General features: G+C 29.1%; 1 protein-coding gene and 1 non-coding gene across 2 annotated transcripts; both read left to right on the forward strand.

The window, feature by feature from the left end:
* Positions 1-5,735: 5,735 nt before the first annotated feature.
* Bma-bli-4 (endoprotease bli-4 precursor, putative) lies at positions 5,736-21,444 on the forward strand (the record flags this gene model as incomplete). The annotated part of the gene is made up of 17 exons (XM_001897266.2): positions 5,736-5,924; positions 6,302-6,438; positions 6,582-6,762; positions 7,195-7,400; positions 7,987-8,109; positions 8,584-8,778; positions 8,942-9,098; positions 9,409-9,509; positions 9,787-10,014; positions 10,300-10,495; positions 10,721-10,841; positions 11,043-11,182; positions 18,497-18,651; positions 19,247-19,446; positions 19,917-20,144; positions 20,596-20,758; positions 21,336-21,444. The coding sequence occupies 17 exons, from the start codon at positions 5,736-5,738 to the stop codon at positions 21,442-21,444; spliced, it is 2,829 nt and encodes a 942-aa protein (XP_001897301.2).
* Bm16820 lies at positions 11,820-11,851 on the forward strand. The gene has a single exon (XR_006228111.1). It is a non-coding gene; the product is annotated as a small nucleolar RNA Bm16820 (small nucleolar RNA).
* Positions 21,445-22,449: the final 1,005 nt, after the last annotated feature.

Raw genomic sequence — 22,449 nt, forward strand, 5'->3', positions numbered from 1 at the left:
TAGTCAATAAAATTCGAGCAGTCAATGATTCGGTCGCGAAGAGGTACAGTACTAAGAAGTTTGAGTTTTTTTTTTTTTTTTTGAGTTACAAGTGAGTTTTTTGGAATTAGTGTGGTCAAACATCGAAGTCAGCCTATTTGTTTCAATTTTATGTTTTTCAATATTCAATTTTATTTTTCGTAATTTTATGTTTTTCCAATTTGAGCACTTGAAATTTTAATTCTTTTGTTGATAAAAATTTTAAGCATAATCTTTATTTCTGTTATTTGAAACACCAGATCGTTATTTGCTATAATTTTGAATTATTGGAATTTGTTCTTTATGTCAAATTTTATTGTTCCATTTTGCATATATTTATCTCCATCTTTTACTTTTCCATTTTGTATATATTTATGATTTCCATCTTCTATTTTTATTACTTTTGTTTATTTCTTACATGGAATTAAAATAATGCTGTTAAGATAAATATTCCGAAATTTGTTCTATTTGCGATTTATTTTGCACCCTTTTGCTTTTACTAGTAGCTAAATGCTTCCTTAACGAAGTAGAAAGCAGTATTTTTGAAAAGGAACCTAAAAGAGAATTAACTGAATGACAAACAGATCGACTGCTCTTGATCATTTTTCGATGAAAAATGATATTATATGTTGATTATATTATGATATTATTATTTATCACGAATATCTCCATATATAGTCAAAACTATTCTGTTATTTAATAGAGTCATCAATTACGCTGGAACAGCTGCTTTTTCAATTTATTGTCAAGTGCTTTAATGGAACAGTCATTTAATAGTTAATTTAAAAAGTTCGTATCTTTACACCACTAACTGCTATAAATTTATTAAGATGATCGCTTATTGTATTGTTTCATAGTATTTTTGCTTATTTTAAAGTAATCGGGAATTGTTTCATTTTATATAGTTAAGATTACTCAAATCTTTAACATTAAATTCTTGTATGATATTGGAACATCATTAAGTGTTCCTAATTAAGAGATTCTTTTGTACCATTTTTTTGTTTACATGTCTTTTACTTGACTTTTCCTCGTTTCAGTTTTGTTTGAATTATTTTACCCATATTCTAGTGATCCTTCTTTTGTATGAATACGACAAAGAAAACCAGAAGTGACAAACTTTTAAAATTTCTGCTAATTTCAGCTAGCGACTGGCTCTTCACTTCAGACAAAAAAAGGAAAATAGCACAGCAGTAGCAGTATATTTGTGTGCATATCAGTGCATATATATTAGTGTGGGTAATATTTCCAAGTTCGTTACGGTTTCCGGTTACTGAAAGCAGACTAAAACTAGAAATACGGAAATAACGCATTTATCCATTCTTTTTTTTTTTCTTTTAAATTGATAAAAAGGATCAGTTGAAGCGGAAAATGAGTAGGAAATATGACCTAAACGTTAGTGGAGCGTCCATTCAGAGTCACGTTTACTTAACAGTATTTATTGCTGCAACTACAATTCTGTCGGCTGCCTTTGCTACTTTCTATTCTTAAATGCCGAATTGCTACTGCTGTTGCTACAATTATTTGCTAAGTCAAGTTTCAAATATTTGGTTTCCTAACAAATTTCATTTGCCTTCCTTGTTCATTCATTGTGCATCAGGTGTGTGCATTATTCATCAAGGATTACAACTGTGCTATCATCAACATTGAAAAGGTGTCAAGTTTTTTCCTTTATTTCTCTCAGTTTGTAAACTATTAATTTTATTGTAATTTAGGAATGGTGTAAAATGTTTAAATATGTTTTTAAATATCCATTTAGATGATATTAATTATAAAAAATTGATTCTGGTATTTTTTTTTTACATTTTGTTTAATAGATATTTCAATTTATTTTATTACATTTCAGTTGTCCTCAAAATTTAGGAAATACTGCTTTTTAAAGCAAATATTTTTATTAAACTCGCACGACATCGTGTTTGCAGTATGATGATATAATGAAACTGCCTTGTGACTATTAACAACAGTAAAGTAGAATTATATGTAATATTTTAATGAAATAACTGGAAAACTTTGAGGTTTAGAAATTTACAAAAAAGGCTTGGAGAAATGAAATAGAAAATGCAAGTTGAAATTAGTTACAGAATTTTTAACCTTACGTAAATTGCAGATTAGAAGATTCGAAGGTGTTAGCTTAGTTTGCGATTTGATAAATAGAGATTAGAAGAATGAAGATAGATGAATTGCTTGAAGAAAAAATAAATTTTAAAGTGAAAATTTGTTGGCATAACAATTAGTTTCTTTATATGTTTCTTTATATGCATATAAGTTTCTTATTAGTTTCTTTATATGCATATAAGCTGAAAATATTGTCGTAAAATTTTCAAAAAAAAATATGAACGACATGGTTCAGAACAGTTTGAAATACCAGCATCTCTAGCTGATTTAATTTTAAAATATCAGAATAAAGCAGAATTTTTGAATGGGAATAATAACTGAACAGTAATGAACAGTAATCACAAATCGTAAATAGATTGCCTGATTTTGAGGCATTTATATGGTGGTTGATGATGAATTAATGTTGTTCGCTGCTGTGCCAGGAATAAATATCTTGCATATTTTTCGAAATTTTGTTTCATCTGCTAATAATTTAGAATATCACTCTTCAAAAAATTCCTGATGTAAGCATGTAAGTCTTTGAACCACAACTAAGATAGAACTGAGATTTATTTTGAGGTGAAATTTACAATTGGTAGACTGAAATTCATAGCTGAATTTCTAAGTGAAATATTCAATTACATCTGGACAGTTATATCTGGAGGTCTTTGCATGATGAGATTTGGGTGAAATTATTATTCTTAGATTTACTTAAAATCTGTGATTAGTTATGACAAATTCATTTGTTAGAATTAATGAAACATTTAAATGAAAGTTCGAAATAAAATTTAGATGTAATAATGTAATGGGAAATTTATAGGTAAATTTATAGGCTTATCATATAAAGTTTCCAAGTTTATTATTTTATTTGATTTCTTTACCGTTTTTGTTCTTGAGGATACTTTTTTGCATTACGGTATTTTAGCTATATGTGTTACACCTCATTAATGGAAATTTCTTCAAAATAATGTTCCTTCAAAATAAAATTGTTACTTTCCATATTTAAGTGAAATTTATCGTTTCTTAGTGTACTGCAGTTGACATTATCGCTATCAACGTTTGCTAATGGCTTGCATCTAAATAATAATAATACTAGTTTTCTTATTACTGCAAGTGAAAGTACTACGTAGGAATAGCGAAGTGCAATTAATTAGTGGGATGATAAAGCTACTGGATGGTATGATAAAAGTTTGGAAACTTGTTTGTTTGACTTGTCACTTGTTTACACGGTTGAGTATTTGTGTCTACTCTATATATATATATGTGCGTTCGTATCTGTTTTGCTTTCACACACGAAATAAAATTTATTCTTTGTGAATGTTTCTTGCATACTTACTTTAATATTTTTAATTTGATGAAGAATGAGATTGCATTTTTTTTTCCTTGTTATCGTAGAAATTAGTAGTGAAAATCTGATTAATTAATGGCTTTTGTACTGCATGCATGTACTACATGTTAACATGAAATTTCAATTTTATATGTGTAGGGAGTTCATGTTTTTAGGGGTGAGATATGTTTTAAGCATGTCTACATGTGATGCTTATTTTATTAATTCAATGATTCTATAACAGATGAATATTTTTCAAGTTTCTTCACTTCATTTCCTTTTATAGTTTAGGTGTAATGTTTTATATGTGAAATGCTTTATGAGCACTGCACATTTTATTATAAACTTACATGTTTTATATGTGAAATGCTTTATGAGCACTGCACATTTTATTATAAACTTACATGTTTTATATGTGAAATGGTTTATGAGCATTGCACATTTTATTATAAACTTACATGTTTTCTTGTAGGAATTTTTAAATTTTATTGGTAATTAAAAAAATATATATATATAGCTTTTCATGAATGCATCTTATTCCATTGTCAAAAGCCCAGTCATAGTAACAGTTCAATTATAGAACGGATGTTTACTAGCTAACATTTTAAACAAATACTTTTTTTTTTAATTTCAATGAATTTATTTTATTTTTTTTTTCTTCAAGTCTTAATATTTTTTTTTTTTTTACTGCAGCATTATAGTCCGCTATAAAAGATTTCTGGGAAATTAGCTGGAAAATAGGAAATTGCTTTCGAATTGAGAATTTCTCCTCTTTTTACCTTATTTACATCTTGGGAAAATTTATTTCAAAACAAATTCTCCTAACTTTTTGATTTTTTCTGATTGATCTTTTCTTCTTTTATTTAAGTGATTTGAAGTAATGTTGAAATTTTTAAAAAAAAAAAAAAACGATAAATAAAAATAATCTTTTTTGAGATTACCGTTTGCATTGTTTTGTCGTTTGTTTCAATCAAGTTTCGTGTAATGATTATTGTTTTCAATTTTTCAAATGTCGTTTAAGTCACTACCCTCTAACAAATGTTGTAACCAATAAAGTTGTGATTAAGTACGTAAGCTATGGAGTGGTTTAATAATTATGTAATTTTGGGTAATTATTGCTAAACCGGATGCAATGAATAAACATGCTATTGAACGAAGCAAAATAACCTGAAAATAAATGATAGATAATTTAGAATAATAATTAAAATTAAGCGTAGGTTCGGATTTACCAAGTGCGTAAGAAATAAAACATATATTAGCTTGCTATCGGCTGCGATATAATAAAATACTCTTTCGTTGCTTGGTAGCAATGGACAAAAGTTATTTCGTTTTGATTTTGCTGTCTTTTTCATGTTTGATGTGAAGTTTTAGGTGATTTTTTTTTTTTGAAATAATATAGAAACAGATATTATAAAATATCTCAAAGATTACATTTTATAATATGTCAAAGATTATTTCATAAAAAAGAGAAACATTTTATAATATGTCAAAAGTTTTTTTTTCAATATAATCTTTTATAAAAAGAAAAAAAAAAATATTTCTTAAAAAAATATGATGTGAAAAGGGCATAGTTTTTGAACTAGATCTTTTCATATTTTGGAAATTGTAGGAGATAGTTTCAACAAGTGAGATGAAATTTGGTGATATAAGAAATGTTACATTTACAGTTGAGGAGGATAATCGGTGATCGAGTTTCATGCTTCAATAAGGGAAGAGGATCTAGTTGAGCTCAATACAGGCTTTTAAGGCTAGTGAGCTTGAGGAAAAAAGAGGGAGCTGAAATAATTTTTCAAAAAAGTTGGCAACAAAATGAAATTTTGTCAATTCATCAGGACTGCCATTCGCATTAGTTGTCTTATAAAGGTATTCATTTGAATGATTGATAATAATGGTGTTTCCATTTATTTTGCATGACCTTTTATTTACGTGATGTCATCAGGTAAATTAATATAGTAAAATGATAACGACGAGGTAAATGATTCTCAACATATCGTTTTTTCTTACTTCATACTTTATCATGTCATACTTAAGAGAAATAATGAATTCTGTGCCAACAACACATACAATCATCACTAAAATAAAACAAAAGAATAAATTCTATACGAACATTTACATTCATCATGAAAATATTAATCAGTGGAGATTTATTTGAATGGTTTCATTAATCCAAAGCTATTTTCCTACCTATTAATGAGAGTTAAATTGTTTAATTTCCACTGGCATTAAAACAATTCCATTCACGTATGAACAAATTTTATAACACTTCGAAAAATGTATATGCATTCAGCGCTTTTTCAGGATGTTTTGGCATTTAGCAAGAATATTCGTTTTATTCGGTTATTTGCAAAGAGTTTTGGCCATTGAGCATGATTCGATATGTACAGCGGATGGTGCTTGTCCGGAACCAAGTCATACAATCATGAGACTTCGTGAAAGAAATGACAAAAAAGCTCACTTAATTGCGAAACAACATGGTTTGGAAATTAAAGTAAGTAACTACCGAGATTTTCTAGTGTGTTATTTATCCAAATTGATATTAATATTTAACAGTAATATGAATTCGAATGTTTGATACAAGAGGAGTCTTCTGAATTTTGGGATATATCCATCTTTTTCTTGTTTTTGCTCCATGTGAGACCCTATCCATTTCAATAGTATCAAAAAATTGAAAGATCGAATTAATTTTTCAAGGCTCTTAAAATTCAGTCATATTATTGTCCATTAAAGATTCAGATCATCATTGTCAGTCACTTTATTGACTTTTGGTTTTATATATTGTGCATTATTAAAGTAGAGTTCTTTGGAAAACTAAGTTTTTGAACTTAAATTCAGAAAATAAATAGAAAATTTTTATTTTAATTTTAGGGTAAGCCATTCTTAGACGGCACATATTACTTTGTTATTCATTCACAAAAGGAACGTTCAAAGCGACAAAAACGTGAAATAATCTCAAGATTGCAAGAGCATCCTGATATTCTGTTGATCGAAGAACAAAGGCCGAGGTATTTTAAGTTTTTAATTGATTATTTTTTGAAAAAAATAAATTTCGTTTATTACTCACAGTTGCAAGAAGACATGGCATAATTTTTTTTTAAGAGATTTAGTTTCCGATTTCTTGTTGAATCTCAATGTCTAAAATATTCAGGGTAAGGCGAAAACGTGATTTTGTTTATTCGGATACCGTGTATGAACGTGATAGTGGTTTCATCAATGTTGTAAAACGTGCTGAATCGATAGCTAATGCTGAACAGCGTATTAATTCCATACAACGTGATGTACCTGTTTTGCCATTTCCAGATCCGCTGTATAAGGAGCAGTGGTATCTTGTGCGTCTTTTTTTGTTTTGTTTTGTTTTAGCATAGATCACTTAATTCCCATTGCTTTCAGGATCTGTGAGACTTTAAAAGATTCTTTTTTACCAAAAAATCTTGTTAAGTACTCATCAGATTTAGAGAGCGGTTTTTTTTTTTTCTCTTCTTTTCTGAATATCTTTGACGTTTAAAAGAAGATTGAGTCAAGTTGTATGCGAAAATCTTTTCATTCTGTGAATTGCACATAGCTAGGAGTTTTGGTAATATTAAAGTTTTTAAATTTATAAAGGATATTTATAGTAAAAATTTTATAGTTTATAAAGGATATTTATATTAAAAAGTTTCTTTAATCGGAAAAGATATCAAGAGAGATCTAAATGATATTTCTTGCAATTTGCTTAGAATATGATAATTATCCGAAAAAAATGTTAAAGTACTGTATTGCAGAACAATGGTGCACAGGGAGGTTTTGACATGAATGTGCAGGCTGCATGGTTATTAGGTTATGCTGGTCGTAATGTATCTGTTTCAATATTAGATGATGGTATACAGCGAGATCATCCGGATCTGGCAGCAAATTATGATCCATTGGCAAGTACGGATATTAATGGTCATGATGATGATCCAACTCCGCAAGATGATGGTGACAATAAGTAAGTTATTCTGAAAAGTTGAATAAAGAAACGAAAAAATGAGAAAATTGACAAACAAATATGCACAGTACGAGGCAAAATTAAAATGATAAGTAAATCAGTGGAGTAAATGGGTGAGAAGTATCTTTCTAGAGTGAATCAAATAATATAGTGAAATCTTGAGATTTTGATAAAAAAAATTCAAAGACTTAAAAACGAGATAATAAAATCACATAAAAATGTAATTGTCATATTTATCCAATTAAAATATACATATTACTGGTAACTTGAAATAAGAGTTATGATTATGCTCATGTGTTGAGTTAATGTATTAATTTTTGTTAACCCATTTTTGAATTATCGGTAAACCGAATTATTTGATTAGCGTAGAAGTTATCCTGCATCGACACTGCCAGCTGTTCTTCTTTTTTTGAACAACTATAATAAATTGTTCAAATAAGTTTATCAAATTTAAATTCGAACTAAATTCAGATATTAGGGAGTATGCATAATTACTGATGTGATGAAAATATCTATGAGAACTAATTTGTTCCACTAAGTTGGTATAATCATTCTTATCCTATAGAATAATCGTTAATGCTTGCAGGCATGGTACACGTTGTGCAGGTGAAGTTGCATCAATTGCTGGGAATGTATACTGTGGTGTCGGTGTTGCATTTCATGCAAAAATCGGAGGTGTACGAATGCTTGATGGTCCTGTGAGCGATAGGTAAATAAATAAATGATAGGATTAATGGATTAAAGTGCAGTTGAAAATAAAATCAAAATAAAGCACAATCAATTTTGTTCAGTGCTTAGTACTAGGATATTAAATAACCGTTGCTCATTTGTTGGATTACTTTTAGTTTACTCATTATTATTGAATTATCTGTAGATTCATGAATAAATCATGCTTTTTTAAATAAGATTTGATGCAAATTAGATTATTTTAAAATTGGCATATATTTATTTTGGTGAGAAAATGAGGTCTAAGTTTTCTAATAAATACCTTCAGTTTCTTATCAAAGTAATATTAATGGAATGAAATGTCCGATTGAGTTTATTCAGATTTTCCTTCTGTTTGATAAATATGACAAGAATTTCGGAAATTTTTTTGCTGTATTTGCAATTTGATCTTGTATTTTATGAAACCAGGTAATCGCGTATCTTCGGAAATTCACTTGTCAAATTAATTTCACTTCAGTGTTGAAGCAGCAAGTCTGTCTCTTAATCGTCATCATATTGATATTTATTCGGCGAGTTGGGGCCCTGAAGATGATGGAAGAACGTTTGATGGTCCTGGGCCGTTAACTCGAGAAGCATTTTATCACGGTGTTAGAGTAGGACGTGATGGTAAAGGAAGTATTTTTGTTTGGGCCAGTGGTAATGGTGGTTCAAGGTAAAAGATTTAAATTCGAATAAAAATATTAAGAACCTTGGAAACAGCTAAATTTGATTTTAAAAGTTTTAATGAATAATTATATATAAAGATGAAAGTAATAAAAATAATCTGATTGCTAAAAGTATTTCCGGGAGGAGTAAATTTTTATTTTATATTGCAGGCAAGATAGCTGCTCTGCTGATGGTTATACGACATCTGTCTATACACTCAGTGTTAGTTCGGCGACAATTGATAATCGCAGTCCATGGTACTTGGAAGAGTGTCCATCAACCATCGCTACAACATATAGCAGTGCTAATATGAATCAACCGGCTGTTGTGAGTACTTTAGATTTCAGTGCTTTCATTTCATGATTCTCCTACAAAGTCCATTCTTGGTATGATTATAAAATAGATTTACTGGATTGTATAAGGTGCATTCTTCCATTACAAGTTCACTACTTCTGCCAGAATTATTTTATTTAGATATTTAGTGCAGCATGTTGCTTGTTAGTGATATTATATACATTGAGCATAACAGCATTAATTTCTTAAAGATTAATTCTTGAATTTGATGTCTGAAGAACTCAGAAAATTCTTAAAGATTAAAGAAGTATTAATTTCTGTTAACCTTAAGTTAAGTTTTCAGATAACAGTTGATGTACCACACGGTTGCACTCGTTCACATACGGGTACTAGTGCATCTGCTCCAATTGCAGCGGGTATTATTGCGTTGGCATTGGAAGCTAAGTAAGTTTTAAATACTCCAATAGATACTTAAATAATCGTCAGTTTTCGGTATGATCGATTGAAGCTGAACGACGGAAGAAGTAATAGGTCATTAATTAAGAAATAGCTTGCAGTTAGATAATTTTACAATGTTTTAAAGTATGTTTAGTAATAATTTTGTTATTGTCAAGCCATTTATTTTATCTAAGCAAGCGTATATTTCTTGAAATTATTAATTCACTTATTTTGAATAACACCGAACATCCTGAAATTCCCTCTTCAGTTTATCAAATTTTAGTCCAAATTTGACATGGCGCGACATGCAACATATTGTACTGCGGACAGCCAATCCAGTACCACTGTTGAATAATCCAGGCTGGTCGGTGAATGGGGTTGGACGACGAATTAACAACAAATTTGGTTATGGACTGATGGATGCCGGAGCACTGGTAAAGCTCGCATTGATCTGGAAAACGGTACCAGAACAACACATTTGTACATATGACTATAAGCTAGAGAAGCCAAAGTAAGTTGGATAATTCTGTAATTTTAAGATCGCGATATGCAAGTAGTTTGAATAGTAAACATGAAATGAAGATAATAATACTTGCAAGAGAGATGACGATTTCTAAGAAGTTGGTTGCATTGAAATGGTTGTTTTAATTTGTCTGCAAACTTAGTGAGCTTCATTCCAATACTTTTTAAAGATGATTATAACTGTAGAAGAGTTCGATTGCAGTGATTTGCAATGACACTGTATGGAAAGAATTAAACTTGTTTCTTGTAAACGTATAACATTTTTTCTTTTCAGTCCGCGACCAATAACGGGTAGTTTTCAAATGAATTTTTCACTGGAAGTAGGTGGTTGTGAATCTGGTACACCAGTTCTCTATCTCGAGCATGTACAAGTTTTGGCAACATTTCGCTTTGGGAAAAGGGGCGACCTGAAACTCACACTGTTTTCGCCACGTGGTACCTCTTCTGTATTGCTTCCACCTCGTCCACAGGTTTGCTTTATAAACCTTATGTATTAGGAAAAAATAAAAAATATTTTATTTCTAACAGTTTTTTCTTTATCCCACACGTAAAGGTTCAGAAACTGCAGTTTTTTTTTTATTACATGCTAATTATGTTATCAGCTTGAGTTAACATATGATTGATTGCATTTCATGGAGATGATTTCCTAATATTTAGTCTATCAACTACTGCTCAGTAATAAATATTTGCTGCAGGATTTCAATTCGAATGGTATCCATAAGTGGCCCTTCTTGTCCGTTCAAACATGGGGTGAAGATCCTCGTGGAACGTGGACTTTGATGGTGGAATCTGTTAGCACGAATAGAAATATTGGAGGTTGTTGTTGTCATCATATGTTTTTCATCATAAATTGCAAATTTTTTGGACTTTCAGAATTGTTCGTTCAGTAAATTACAGTGTCATGCACGCGTTTTCATTTCTGTACTTTATTTCAAAGTACTTCTCTGCTATTTTACTTTGTATTGCATCTTATATTTAATTAACATTTGTATATCTTTATTTGCTGACCATTTTTAGGAACGTTCCACGACTGGTCGCTGTTGTTATATGGTACGGCTGAACCTGCTCAACCAAATGATCCTCGGCATCCCTCAAATCCATCACCCTCTTCAGTCGAATCTCCATTTGATCGAATTACTCAGCATATAGCATCACAGGTGCATGGACGCAGTCCTTTTTTTCATTTCTTTGATCATATAATGATTAAAGCATTCTTTACAGCTACGGTAGTCTTTCATTAAAGCATTCCTTACAGCTAAGTAGTCTTTCAAAAAATAGCCTTACAACTTTTTCCCTATGAATTAATATGGAATCAACTCTTTTTCCATTTTACTAAATTAAGGAGGTGATGGTAGCTTTTACAAAAGATAGTTGCTTATGCACAGGTGCACAGCGGAGCTTGGTAGCAATAATTCTACGTACGTCTAACACGCCTTTTTGCTTATGTGAATTCCAATTAAAACATCCAAATAGGCATTGACATTTCAGAATGATAATTTTTATTGTGCTCGATTATTTTCTTAAAAAATTCGAGAAACTTTTTTTTTTTTTGAATCATCAGAATTATTTGGTTGTTTGAACTGGATGATTTAATTATTTGTTGTCATAATAGGATGGTATATGATGTAGACGGAATACCACTTCTAACAATATTTTTTTTAGTTTTGTTGTTTCAGTTCATGCATTTTTTTTTTTTTTTAAAGCTCTTATTTACTGTAATTTGAGAAATATGCTTAGTGATTGAAGGAAAGGAAAATAGCTATACAATATGAAAGATAGTCACGAAATCTTATCATCAGTGTTGCCGTCATCGTCATCATCACTCACTATCGTTAGTTCAGGAAATGATGCAAAAGCAACGTGATTCTAGAGATTGGCAACCTGAAGAGGTGGAGAATAAAAAATCGCTTTTGGCTGTTGCTCCACCAGAATTACGGGTATGAGACACTATCAGCAATTTCGTGGTTGTTGTGTCATAGACAAAAAGAACTAAAAAAATTGAGAGATTTGCATGCAGCTTTTTGCAAATTCTTTTTTGCAGTTACATAATGCATGTAGCTTTTTTTTTTTTTTTTTTTTTTCAATTTTTCACTTTTGAATTATTTTGCTATAAATTTCAGACATCATTTGTCTGGAAATTCCACTATCATTTTTGTAAGCTTGACTTGCTTAAATTTCATTTTTGCCAGGATTTTGTTTGTGACACTTATCTCTTAATTTCTAATGAACCTTAAATTCTGGACATTTAACTATAATAATGCGCATGAAATAATATGCATGTGTTTTTTATTTTAATTGTGGTTTCATTCCATTATCTTCATTTTTCGCGAAAATTAACATTTTTTAATTAGAAGGCATGCTTTTTAATTAAATTTTTACTGTATTTGAAAAGGTAAGTAATATTTAGTTCTGTAATTTGCTAGATTTCATGAATTGCAAGATATCAAAGGATAGTTAAGTAGAAGTCAAAGTTGGTTTGCTATTTTTTGCGAATATGTACCGTTTTGCATAATATCAGATATTAATCATTATCCAGCTCTTATGCTGTCAAATAAGTTCAGTTCTCTATGCTATAATTTAATAATAATTTCAAATGTTTCTTGAAATTTGGGGTCTGAATTCCAAATCTTTAAACATCTTTCAATGTATATAGTTTAAATGTATCACGGATACTATGCAGAAATTTAGTATTATATAAAACCTTTTTATAGCGAACCACTTTACTTATTCTACTTCGGTTTTGATGATTTGCTATGCATGAAGCTAGAGTGAGTGTGGCTCGTTACTGTTAATGTTTAGTATGAAATTATTCGAGAGTAGAATTGAATGGTGGTGATACATTCTGTATAAGTAATTTCTTCCTTCTAGTAATTGAATGACTGAATAATTTGTCTTTCTAGTATTTGTTGCTGTAACATAATTTTATAGTGAACTACTTTTCAAGAAAAAAAAAGTGTATTAGGTCAAGTTTTCGAGATTATTAAAATAATCTAGCATTGTTGAAATAATTCACTGAATATGTTACTGTTGGTCGCTTATGATATTACTGATTCGGTGCTCCGAATTGCATGTTCAATGGAATTTTCCTTCTTGATGCATTACCGCTCGGAATCAGTAGGTTCTATAATGAATAAAAATGGGATCTTATGATTTTTTAAACTTTTATATCTTTGCCTTTTTATTTCGTGTGTTAATTATGATCAATGCTACCATTTACATCGTGTGTAATTAATTAATTAATAAGTTGTTGGTTGAATTAACGGTTTTTCTACAGATCTCACTACCGGTTCTGTTGATGACACTGCAGTTGGCCGTCTTACTGCTTGTTACATTAGCTGCAGTATTGGCTTGTCGGCGTGCAATGAAACCTTCTATTACTCCTACTGCTACTTCTATTACTACTATTACACCTTCTACTATCTCTCTTGCTAGTAATATTTCAACGACAGCCATTATACCTCCTTCATCTTCATCGATTCCCGTCACCTAAAATTTCTTTTAATTTAAAAATCATTCTTTTAATAGCTCCATTTTCATATCATCGAGCTGTAAGGCTTACAAACAAATCTTTGCTGCTGCAAGATTCTGTTTGTACTTTTACTTTTCCAACAGTTTTGCTACAAGCAATAATAAGTGATTTACTCTAAAATTTTTAAATATCTTTACTGCTGGAAATGATGGCTATAAATATTGCCATCTGTTTTGCTAACGCAATCAGCTATTGAAGGATGAGGAGGTAAAATTTGTTATATGTTTGTAATATTGAAATTCTGGTTTTTTAGGGATGTCATTGTATCCGACTTTGACATGTATATTCTATACGTGTTCGTTGGTTTCCTGCATCGATTTTTTCCTTACATAAAAAGTTTTACTTTTATGTTTAACAAAATAATTGATCTTGGAACTTTTTTTTTTTTTTTTTTTTAATGCGTTTTTGTGTTTTGTAATGCTCTAATATTTTGAGGATAGCTCAACTATCACCGTTGTTAGTGATCTTTATTGATAGCTGTGGTTTCTTAAAATTTACTTGAAATTGTTTGAACTTTTCTAAAATTAATTTTAATTTTTAGATCATTTATAATTTCTGTCCTCTGTTCTCTTTTGTTTTCTGATTGCAGCTTTAAAACTGTCTAACGCCATAATGCGAAAAGAGGGCAAGGAAAGCTGAATTTTTAATTCGAATCAATAAATTTCTCGAATTCTTTGTACCAGTTTACCAGAATTACCATTGATTGGACTTTATTCGTTTTAATGAGGACAAATCAAAAGATTACTCTTTGAGGGGAGAGTTTTATTCAAATTTAAAATTAAATTTGGATAAAATAAGTAATAACATTGATGTATAGCTGCTATCACCTATTTCATCTATTTATAATATATTGCAAAATTTTTCTCCTTGATTTATCATTTCAGTCTTTTTGAAATCTGCTCAATGTCTTAAATTTCTCTATTGTTTTTCCATCACTTTCTGGTTATACATATCTAAACTGACCAATTAATTGTGATGACGCGGAGAAACTTTTTTCTTGTTTCATATGTGATTTCATATATGACTTTTCCTTGTCTTGTATTATAATTCCTTAATCATTTCAGATTTTACTACATCTTCATTTTATTTTCAAACTGATTTATTTTGCTATTTGTGCGGCTTAGACTCTTGTTAGAATTCAGAATTATCTAATGTCATATGATCAATTTACTTTATTTCAGGTCTCAATGAGAATTTTAAACTGTTTAAGTGTTTTCTCAAATTGCAAGAAACGAAATATATTTGCTTGGTTGTACTTTTAGTGACAGGAACGAAACCATAAGTAGTGTGGATTATTAAGTAGAAATTTTGTTAATAGTGTAAGCTGCTGAACCTCATCTGTTATCTCATTAGATTAGAATGTACATCTAAGTTCATTTTTTTAATGGATTTAAATTCCACTCAAAGTAACGGAGCTGAATATGCAGCAAAAAGAAGTTTTTACTGAAAAAAGGTTTCAACTTATTATCAAATAAATGTTGTCCATAATTTGGGTAAGATCTTAGCTTATTATCGTTAATTTCAGATCATCTAAGCCGAACAATACTTGATAATTTTGACATATATTATTAGAAAATATGCTTAGTTTTATTGAATTTCTTGGTTTTTATGTTTTTCCATAAATGATTTTTTTCTTTTCAAATGTTATCGTCTTTCCTCAAGTTTTGATATTTGAATTTTTTCATAATTCAATGAATTCCAAATGCTTAACTCTTTTTGATTTCCCTTTTACTAATTTTTTTTTTTTTTTTTTTAGGAAGAGGAGAACTTTTTTATTTGTATGAATGCAATTCTTCAATGATTTTTTTTTGTAACCAAATAAGGAGATTTATCTCATTTTTGGAAAATGTACCTGAATTTCTGGTTTTTTAATTCGAAAATTATATTCACTTTAGTGTTTTTCTATGATTATTTTTATGTATATTCTTGATATAATGCGGGGCGTAAAAGATTTTGTTTCTCTCATCAATTGATGAAATGAAGCAGATTTGTGAGAGATGAAATCTAATTTTTAAAAATTCTTCATGTCTATTCTGAACTTTTCAATCATTTGCCTTTGTATATTGTTGTGTTGTGTGTCACTTCACTTTATCAGTTTACTACTGCCATTTTCTCATAGTTTATTTAATGAATTAAGCATAGCATTCTCTCATTCAAAATAAGTTTTTGAAAAAAAAAGCATATTTTGGTTAAGAAATGTTGATAATAAATGCTAAAAAATTTAATTAAGACAGATGGTTATTGGTATTCCTCTTCCATTCAACTCTTATTTCTCACTTTTGTGTTCTCTTTTTTTTTCGTAATTATAACATTCCATTTTCTCTATGCGGTATGTATAACATAGTTAAAATCATAAAAATTTGCGAAACTATGAATTGAAGGATTTTAACAATCTAGGAGAAAGGCTATTTTCTTTATCATTTCACATAAAATTAGTCGTAAAGTTTTCAAAATTATCCGGAAAGAAAAGTGTGATCGTTATAAATTGCAAATCAAAAACATGAATGAATTAGTGAATTTTCCTGTAAGCACTTTGTCTTTTTTCGTAATTCATGTAAAATTAATCCCGGTTTTGAAGCCATAATCTGTGTGTGAATTATCCCCAATATATTTTATTAATAATCATTTAATAATTTTAATAAGAATTAGCAGCATCATTTAGGTTGTATTTAAGAGCTTATCTGGTGTGTTATGGTAATAATGAGTTAGCTACATTAATAGTATTCGAAAGTCTCACCAATATTTGGCAACTACAAATAGGATGAAGAATTGGTGAATGGATTGGAATTGAATTTCGAATTTAAGCAATCTATTTTCTAACGAGATAAAACGAGGAATTCACTTCAGACCATTGGCTTATAGTTATGTGTATTTGAACTGTTTGGTATGAATTTTGTTGTAGTGTTTAAGTTTTTGTGCTTAATTTTATAGAAGCATTGGATTTTAATCTTATGTAAAGAATAAAATGGTGAATTTTGAATTGTTTGTGTTATTATAGTGAAAGCATCTGAAACCGTTTGCTGTAACCCTGATATACTACGAATGCATCAAAAAATCTTATATTTTGAAAAATATTTAATTTTGATTGAGAATTCCAGCGAATTAGAGAGAAATCTAGATCTTTCCACTTCTAGATTTGACAAGTTTTTCGTACTGCTTTTTTTGCAAATATTTTTAAAAATTAAAATTGAATGAAAGTTTTTTTTTTTTTTTTTTTTACCATAATTACTAGTGGTAGTTGTAGTCGTAGTATGTTATAGGGAAATAACAAGTAGTTGTAGTCTTTCCATTGTTTTTTTCTTATTCTTTTTTTCATGTTTTCATTTAAGGTTTTTTTTTTTTTTCGTAGGATTTGTAAACGTCAAATTTTCGGTTGCACATGCTTTTAAAGGAAATTTTATTTTTTGTTAAAATTTAAGAAGTAGGAAGAACCCATCATGAGGAAAGCCACTATATGTTGCACATATTCCAAAAATGGATGTATCTTAAAGTAACAATAGACATACACATTATCGTATTATGCATGAATCATTTTCAAAAACTAATTAATTAATAATTAATAAATTTGGTCTGAGAGAATGAGATTTGAATCTTACAAGTGATATGTTACTATGATATTTAAAAAATTAATCGTATAAGAAGAATCAGTGCTTTAGAAATTCTAACATCCGTATTGTTGAACTGTACAAAATAGTAAGTAATTAATAATAGAGAGAATAAACTAAGAAGATCCGTTAAGTCAATTTTTATATTTTATGATATTCAATTTTAGTTCTTGAAGAAGAATATAAGTTTTGAAAACATATTATTAAACATTTCAGTTATATACTTGTGGCATGATTTTCTACGTACTTCATTTTATCTTGTCGATGTGATATAATTAATTAAATTTACAATTGATTAATTACTTGAAATTATGATAGTAAAATAGTTCCACTTTACAGTTATCATTCTAGCATCGTTAATTAGGAAAAAAAAAGTTAGTTAAATGAAATTAGCAATTAATCTAATTTATTTTTCGATTTCCTTCTAGAGCACCTGTTTATCACTTTACTGATAATAATGACTAAAAATAACTATAGACTTTTTTTTACACAATACATAATACATTCTACAGTCTAATGATTCATTTAATTTATTCCAATTTATATTGCATGTCTACACAAACAATTTTTTTTCTTTTTTTTAAGATGAGATTTGATTTTTTTTAAAATATTATTAGCAAATGATTGGTTTAGCTTGCCTCAGTATACCATCGCATTTTACTTCATTATCTTTTGATTAAGCATTTGTTTATAAGTTCGACATAAGTAATAAAGGGTATATATATATATATATATATATATATTCTATCTAATGGGTAATGACAAATTTCGAACTATCTATTTAAAAGTGTTTTGAAGATTTTGAAGACTTTATTGTCATTTGCAGGAGAATGAATCTGTTTTTCTTGCACTTATATGTTGACCATGCAATGGTGCATTCACTAGAAAACATCATGCACTAAAATATTTGAGTATTCTTAACGTTCGATTACTTTTTTCAGCTATTTTGCATCATTTCCTTTCTCCAACCCTTCTCATTGTCATTACTTCGCTTTTTCTTTTGTTTTTTTTTTTTTATTTTTTTTTTTTTCTGAGCACGATTAATAGCTGAAGTTGCTGTATGATGATGGTTTTGTTGTTGCTTGCCATTTTGATTGATTATTATTTATTATTAATTAATAGTATTTATTAATATTATGGGTTTGTCGAGAAGAAAAAAATTATTCGGTATAATATGAATTTATTAATTGGAAACATTGGAAAATTCTCGTAGATATTTGCTTAGTAAAATACAAAATTTAATAAAATGTTTTTATATTAAATTCTGTCTTTGTTAGCTAATTCTTATTGTATTCATTTATCATAAGATTTTTAGAAATGATCATTTTAAATTTCAGATTACCCCAACTGAAACATTAACCAATTTTGGTGATTTGCGTTCAGCACCAGATTGTCATTCAGAATGTATTGGATGTACGGAATCACGATCGGCAGTTAGTTGTTTTTCTTGCAGGCATTTTACGCAATCCCTACGTAATCGTGCAGGATTCAAGTAAGTGTCGTGTTACGTATGAATAAATATTTTCGTATGATGCATAATGATAAGTGCTTTAGAGGATCAATTCAATACATTACGCTTTTTCCACATTACACTAGTTGTAGTTTTCAGTTGAAACAATATCAAAACTCTGATAATAAATTTAAACTTCCATATTTGGCTCATACCTAATAATATGATGAACCTACATGTATTATAATTAAGCTAGAAATAAATCGACGTAATTTAGTCTCTTCTATTAAGTTAAACCAAGAATCTTATCATGATTGCAAAAAAAAAAAAAAAAAAAATACGTTGATCAGAAATTACAAATAAATCATTAAAATATTATCGAATTATTGACCGACTAGGAATTATAAGTTTGAGTTACTAATATTCCAATCAACAGGTGCATTAATGTGCAGTTTAAGTTACAAATGACATTGCTAAATTTCTCCTAGTTCGTTGAACAATTGTTTTGACCGATAGTTTGTTATATCATTAGCAAAAAATAATTCTCTAAATATCCATTTCATAAATTTTTAATGAAAGAAATTAATAACTGCTGCTGTTGTTTTATTTTCTGGTTTGCAAAATTTAATTATTGCAGATGTGTGGCGAGATGCGATGAGGGATACTTTTTAGAAGGGAATAAATGTCGTGCATGTAGTCCGAATTGCAAAACATGCATCAAAGCAGAGCAATGCGAAACATGCCCTGGTGCGCAACTCTTAATCGATGTAAATCATTATGGACATTTGGATCATGGGCAGTGCATTGATGCATGTCCACCTGAACTCGAACCGGACTGTAAGTATTGTAGGAAAATTATTATTGTTAGCAACAATAATATTAATTCTAAATCTCAAGTTAAGAAATTATTTGCTGATTAAAGCAGCTGAAAGAGCCTGAAACTTTTTGTCTGTTTGTTCAAAACAGAATGCATATGGAAAGAATGCATATTCAAGCTTCTTTTTTGATCAGAGCAGAAGTTTTGTCTGAAAAAAGATTTACTTTATGATTTAAAAGTTGAAATATAAGTAAATTTGACTCATTTCCTTTCCAAAAATTGTTTTTGTGAAGCACTACCAACTAATTGTTTAACAATAATTTCAAATTTGCATTTTTACTTAGGATTTGTCGATGAATGTTTGCTTTTTAAACGATTATTAGAGTATTTTGAAACCATTGTCAAATTCAGTTATTTATTTGCTTTTGAATAGATGTGATTTAAAACGATAGCAATTTTACAAATTATATAATAAATTACTTTTCTACAGATACAATAGCAGTACAGGCACGTTGTATACTAAGAAGGAATAAATGTTCCATTGGATATTATGAAGCAGCAAATTCTATTTGTACACCATGTGATGATGCATGCAGGACATGTCATGGTCCTGGACCTTTGCAGTGCGATTCATGTGCGACAAACTTTAGTAACAGATCGGTTGGATATTGTCGACCGTGCTGTAGAGTGGGCGAGGATCCAATGCTCTATCATTGTGGTTAGTTTATATACATGTTTAGTAAATGAATCATAACATTCGAGTGTTAGCTTTGAATCAGCTTGTGAATCCATCATCAGATAGTTAATGTAAAATGATGTTTTTGTTATCATTCCGAGTTGAAATAAATTTAGTTCACAGATATACAAAGAGTAGAAGTATATGAGGTTGCATTTACCAGAATAAAAGTTGCCAAAATGAAGGATAAAGGAATCAAAAGCAAACTTTCACAATAACTTCACATTTCTTTCTGCAAAAGTTTGTCTGGTCTTCTTTAGTAATCTCTAACTGCTTTTGGACACATTTTCTTGTCTTGATTTACCACAACTTCTTATCTTTCATGAGTCATTTAACGGTTTGTATGTTGAAATTATACAATTTCTTTGCCATTTTTGTTAATTCTGTCGATCGATTTGAATTTTTAGCTTTAAAATTATTTCTCAAATTTCAGAGGATTGCACGTCATTATCATTGCAACTACATACAACGCATTCATCACTCTCTCACACATTACTTTTCACGCTTATTTTTCTAACTTTATGTATTGTTGTCGTTGTATTCATTATGAAAATTGGCATTGGTAATTCTTCCAGTCGTACTAATCGGAACATCGAGTAAGTTATTGCACTCTTTTCAATTATTTTATCAGCGGAATAATATCACAAAAAGTTTTTTTTTTTTCTTCGTCATTATATTTATTGACATAACTTAAATGATCTTATGTGCACAAATTGGGTTATCATTGTTTGTCATTTATGTAATTCAGGTATCATCGTTTATAGTGTGACAGTGCTATAAGGTGTTTTTTGCAATATCTTCAAAATACTGTATTATGTAGAAGCACTTACTATTTTATTTCACTAAATCATCTTTTTAGCTTTTTTTTTTCCACTTCTAAGTATGGTATTTTAATATAGTGTAATTCTACTAGAAAAACGGGATAAAATAAAACATGATAATACATCTAATGATATAATAATGAATGATTTTTTTTTTCTAAATTTCTTATTTCTAGAAGAGCATGTTGGATACTAATATAACTTAAACTTTCTTCAGCAGAGCTCGTAATACTTTGTGATTTTAATTTGGCATATTATACAGTTAGGGAAGTCAAATTATCCGATTAAAAACATTATTTTGTTTTTGCCAATATTTATTTTTAATTTATCATTTCAAAGTTTTCTGCTTCAGTTATGCACCTTTACCAGCCAAAGAGCAACTGGTTGATTCTTTTGCGGATACAACGGATTCTGAATCTGCCGATGAAATTAATGATCATGATGGACTTCGAAACTCATGAATGCCTTAGCAAATTTAATGAATTATAACAAAGCATTTTTTCTATCACTTTCAAGAAGTAGTTGTCTTTTTGATTTCGATATTTTGTTCGAATCTTATTTGAAAAGTTTCCTCTTGCACTTGTTTATTATTTATCTTTCTGATCTATTGTTAATTATCCTTTTTTTTTTTTAACCTCTAAAATTATTGATATTATATTCTCAACAGCTCATCTGTGCTATCTTCAAATTAATGTGGGATATACACACCTCCAGAAAAAAAAAAAAAAAAATTGAAAATTATAGCTTTATAAGAAAACTCCTTTTTGATAATAAATTTTTAAAAGATAGGGAAACATGAAATTTCAGTAAGATTTTAATATAATGGATGAATTAAAAAAAAAAAAAAAAAGAATAACTAAAAATCGAGAGACTAATTTCTAAGAAATTTGATTTTGAGGTTATTTTGTCTTATGATGCATTTCAAGTTTTTATTGCATATCATTTATGTTGCAACATGATGCATTGTAGTGCTGGGAAGGTGCTGTTTTTTTTTTTTTTTTGCAATCCCAGTATCAATTTAATTAGAGGAATTTCCATTTTCACTCTGTTACGGGTACGATACTTGAGAGAGGAGCCAGAGTTAACTCGATACGTTCTTAGCATGTTATTAAATTTAAAAGTTAAAATTTTTGTTTTATCTTTGAAATGTAAAAAATTTCTACACAGGTTTGTTTTCTCTGATGTACAAGGCCTGCTTCTTAGTATAGTTAGCGTATTCTTGCATTCTTAATTTTTTTTTTGGCTAATTTTCGAGAAATTTTAATAAGCATTTTTGTTCGCTTATCAATTAATAGTTACCTTTGATTTGTATATTCTTTTTCTTCACTTTTTGCACATCTCTTGAAAACTGAAAGCTGTAAGCAATACAATATTAATAGAATTGGGAATAACACTTTCTGGTTATTTCTTATCTGTTCATTGCTTTACAGGAATTTCAAAATTAATTATGAATCATTTGTAATGCA

Source organism: Brugia malayi (genome assembly GCF_000002995.4).
Source record: "Brugia malayi strain FR3 genome assembly, contig: Bm_v4_Chr3_scaffold_001, whole genome shotgun sequence".
NCBI classification, from domain to species: Eukaryota; Metazoa; Nematoda; class Chromadorea; order Rhabditida; family Onchocercidae; genus Brugia; species Brugia malayi.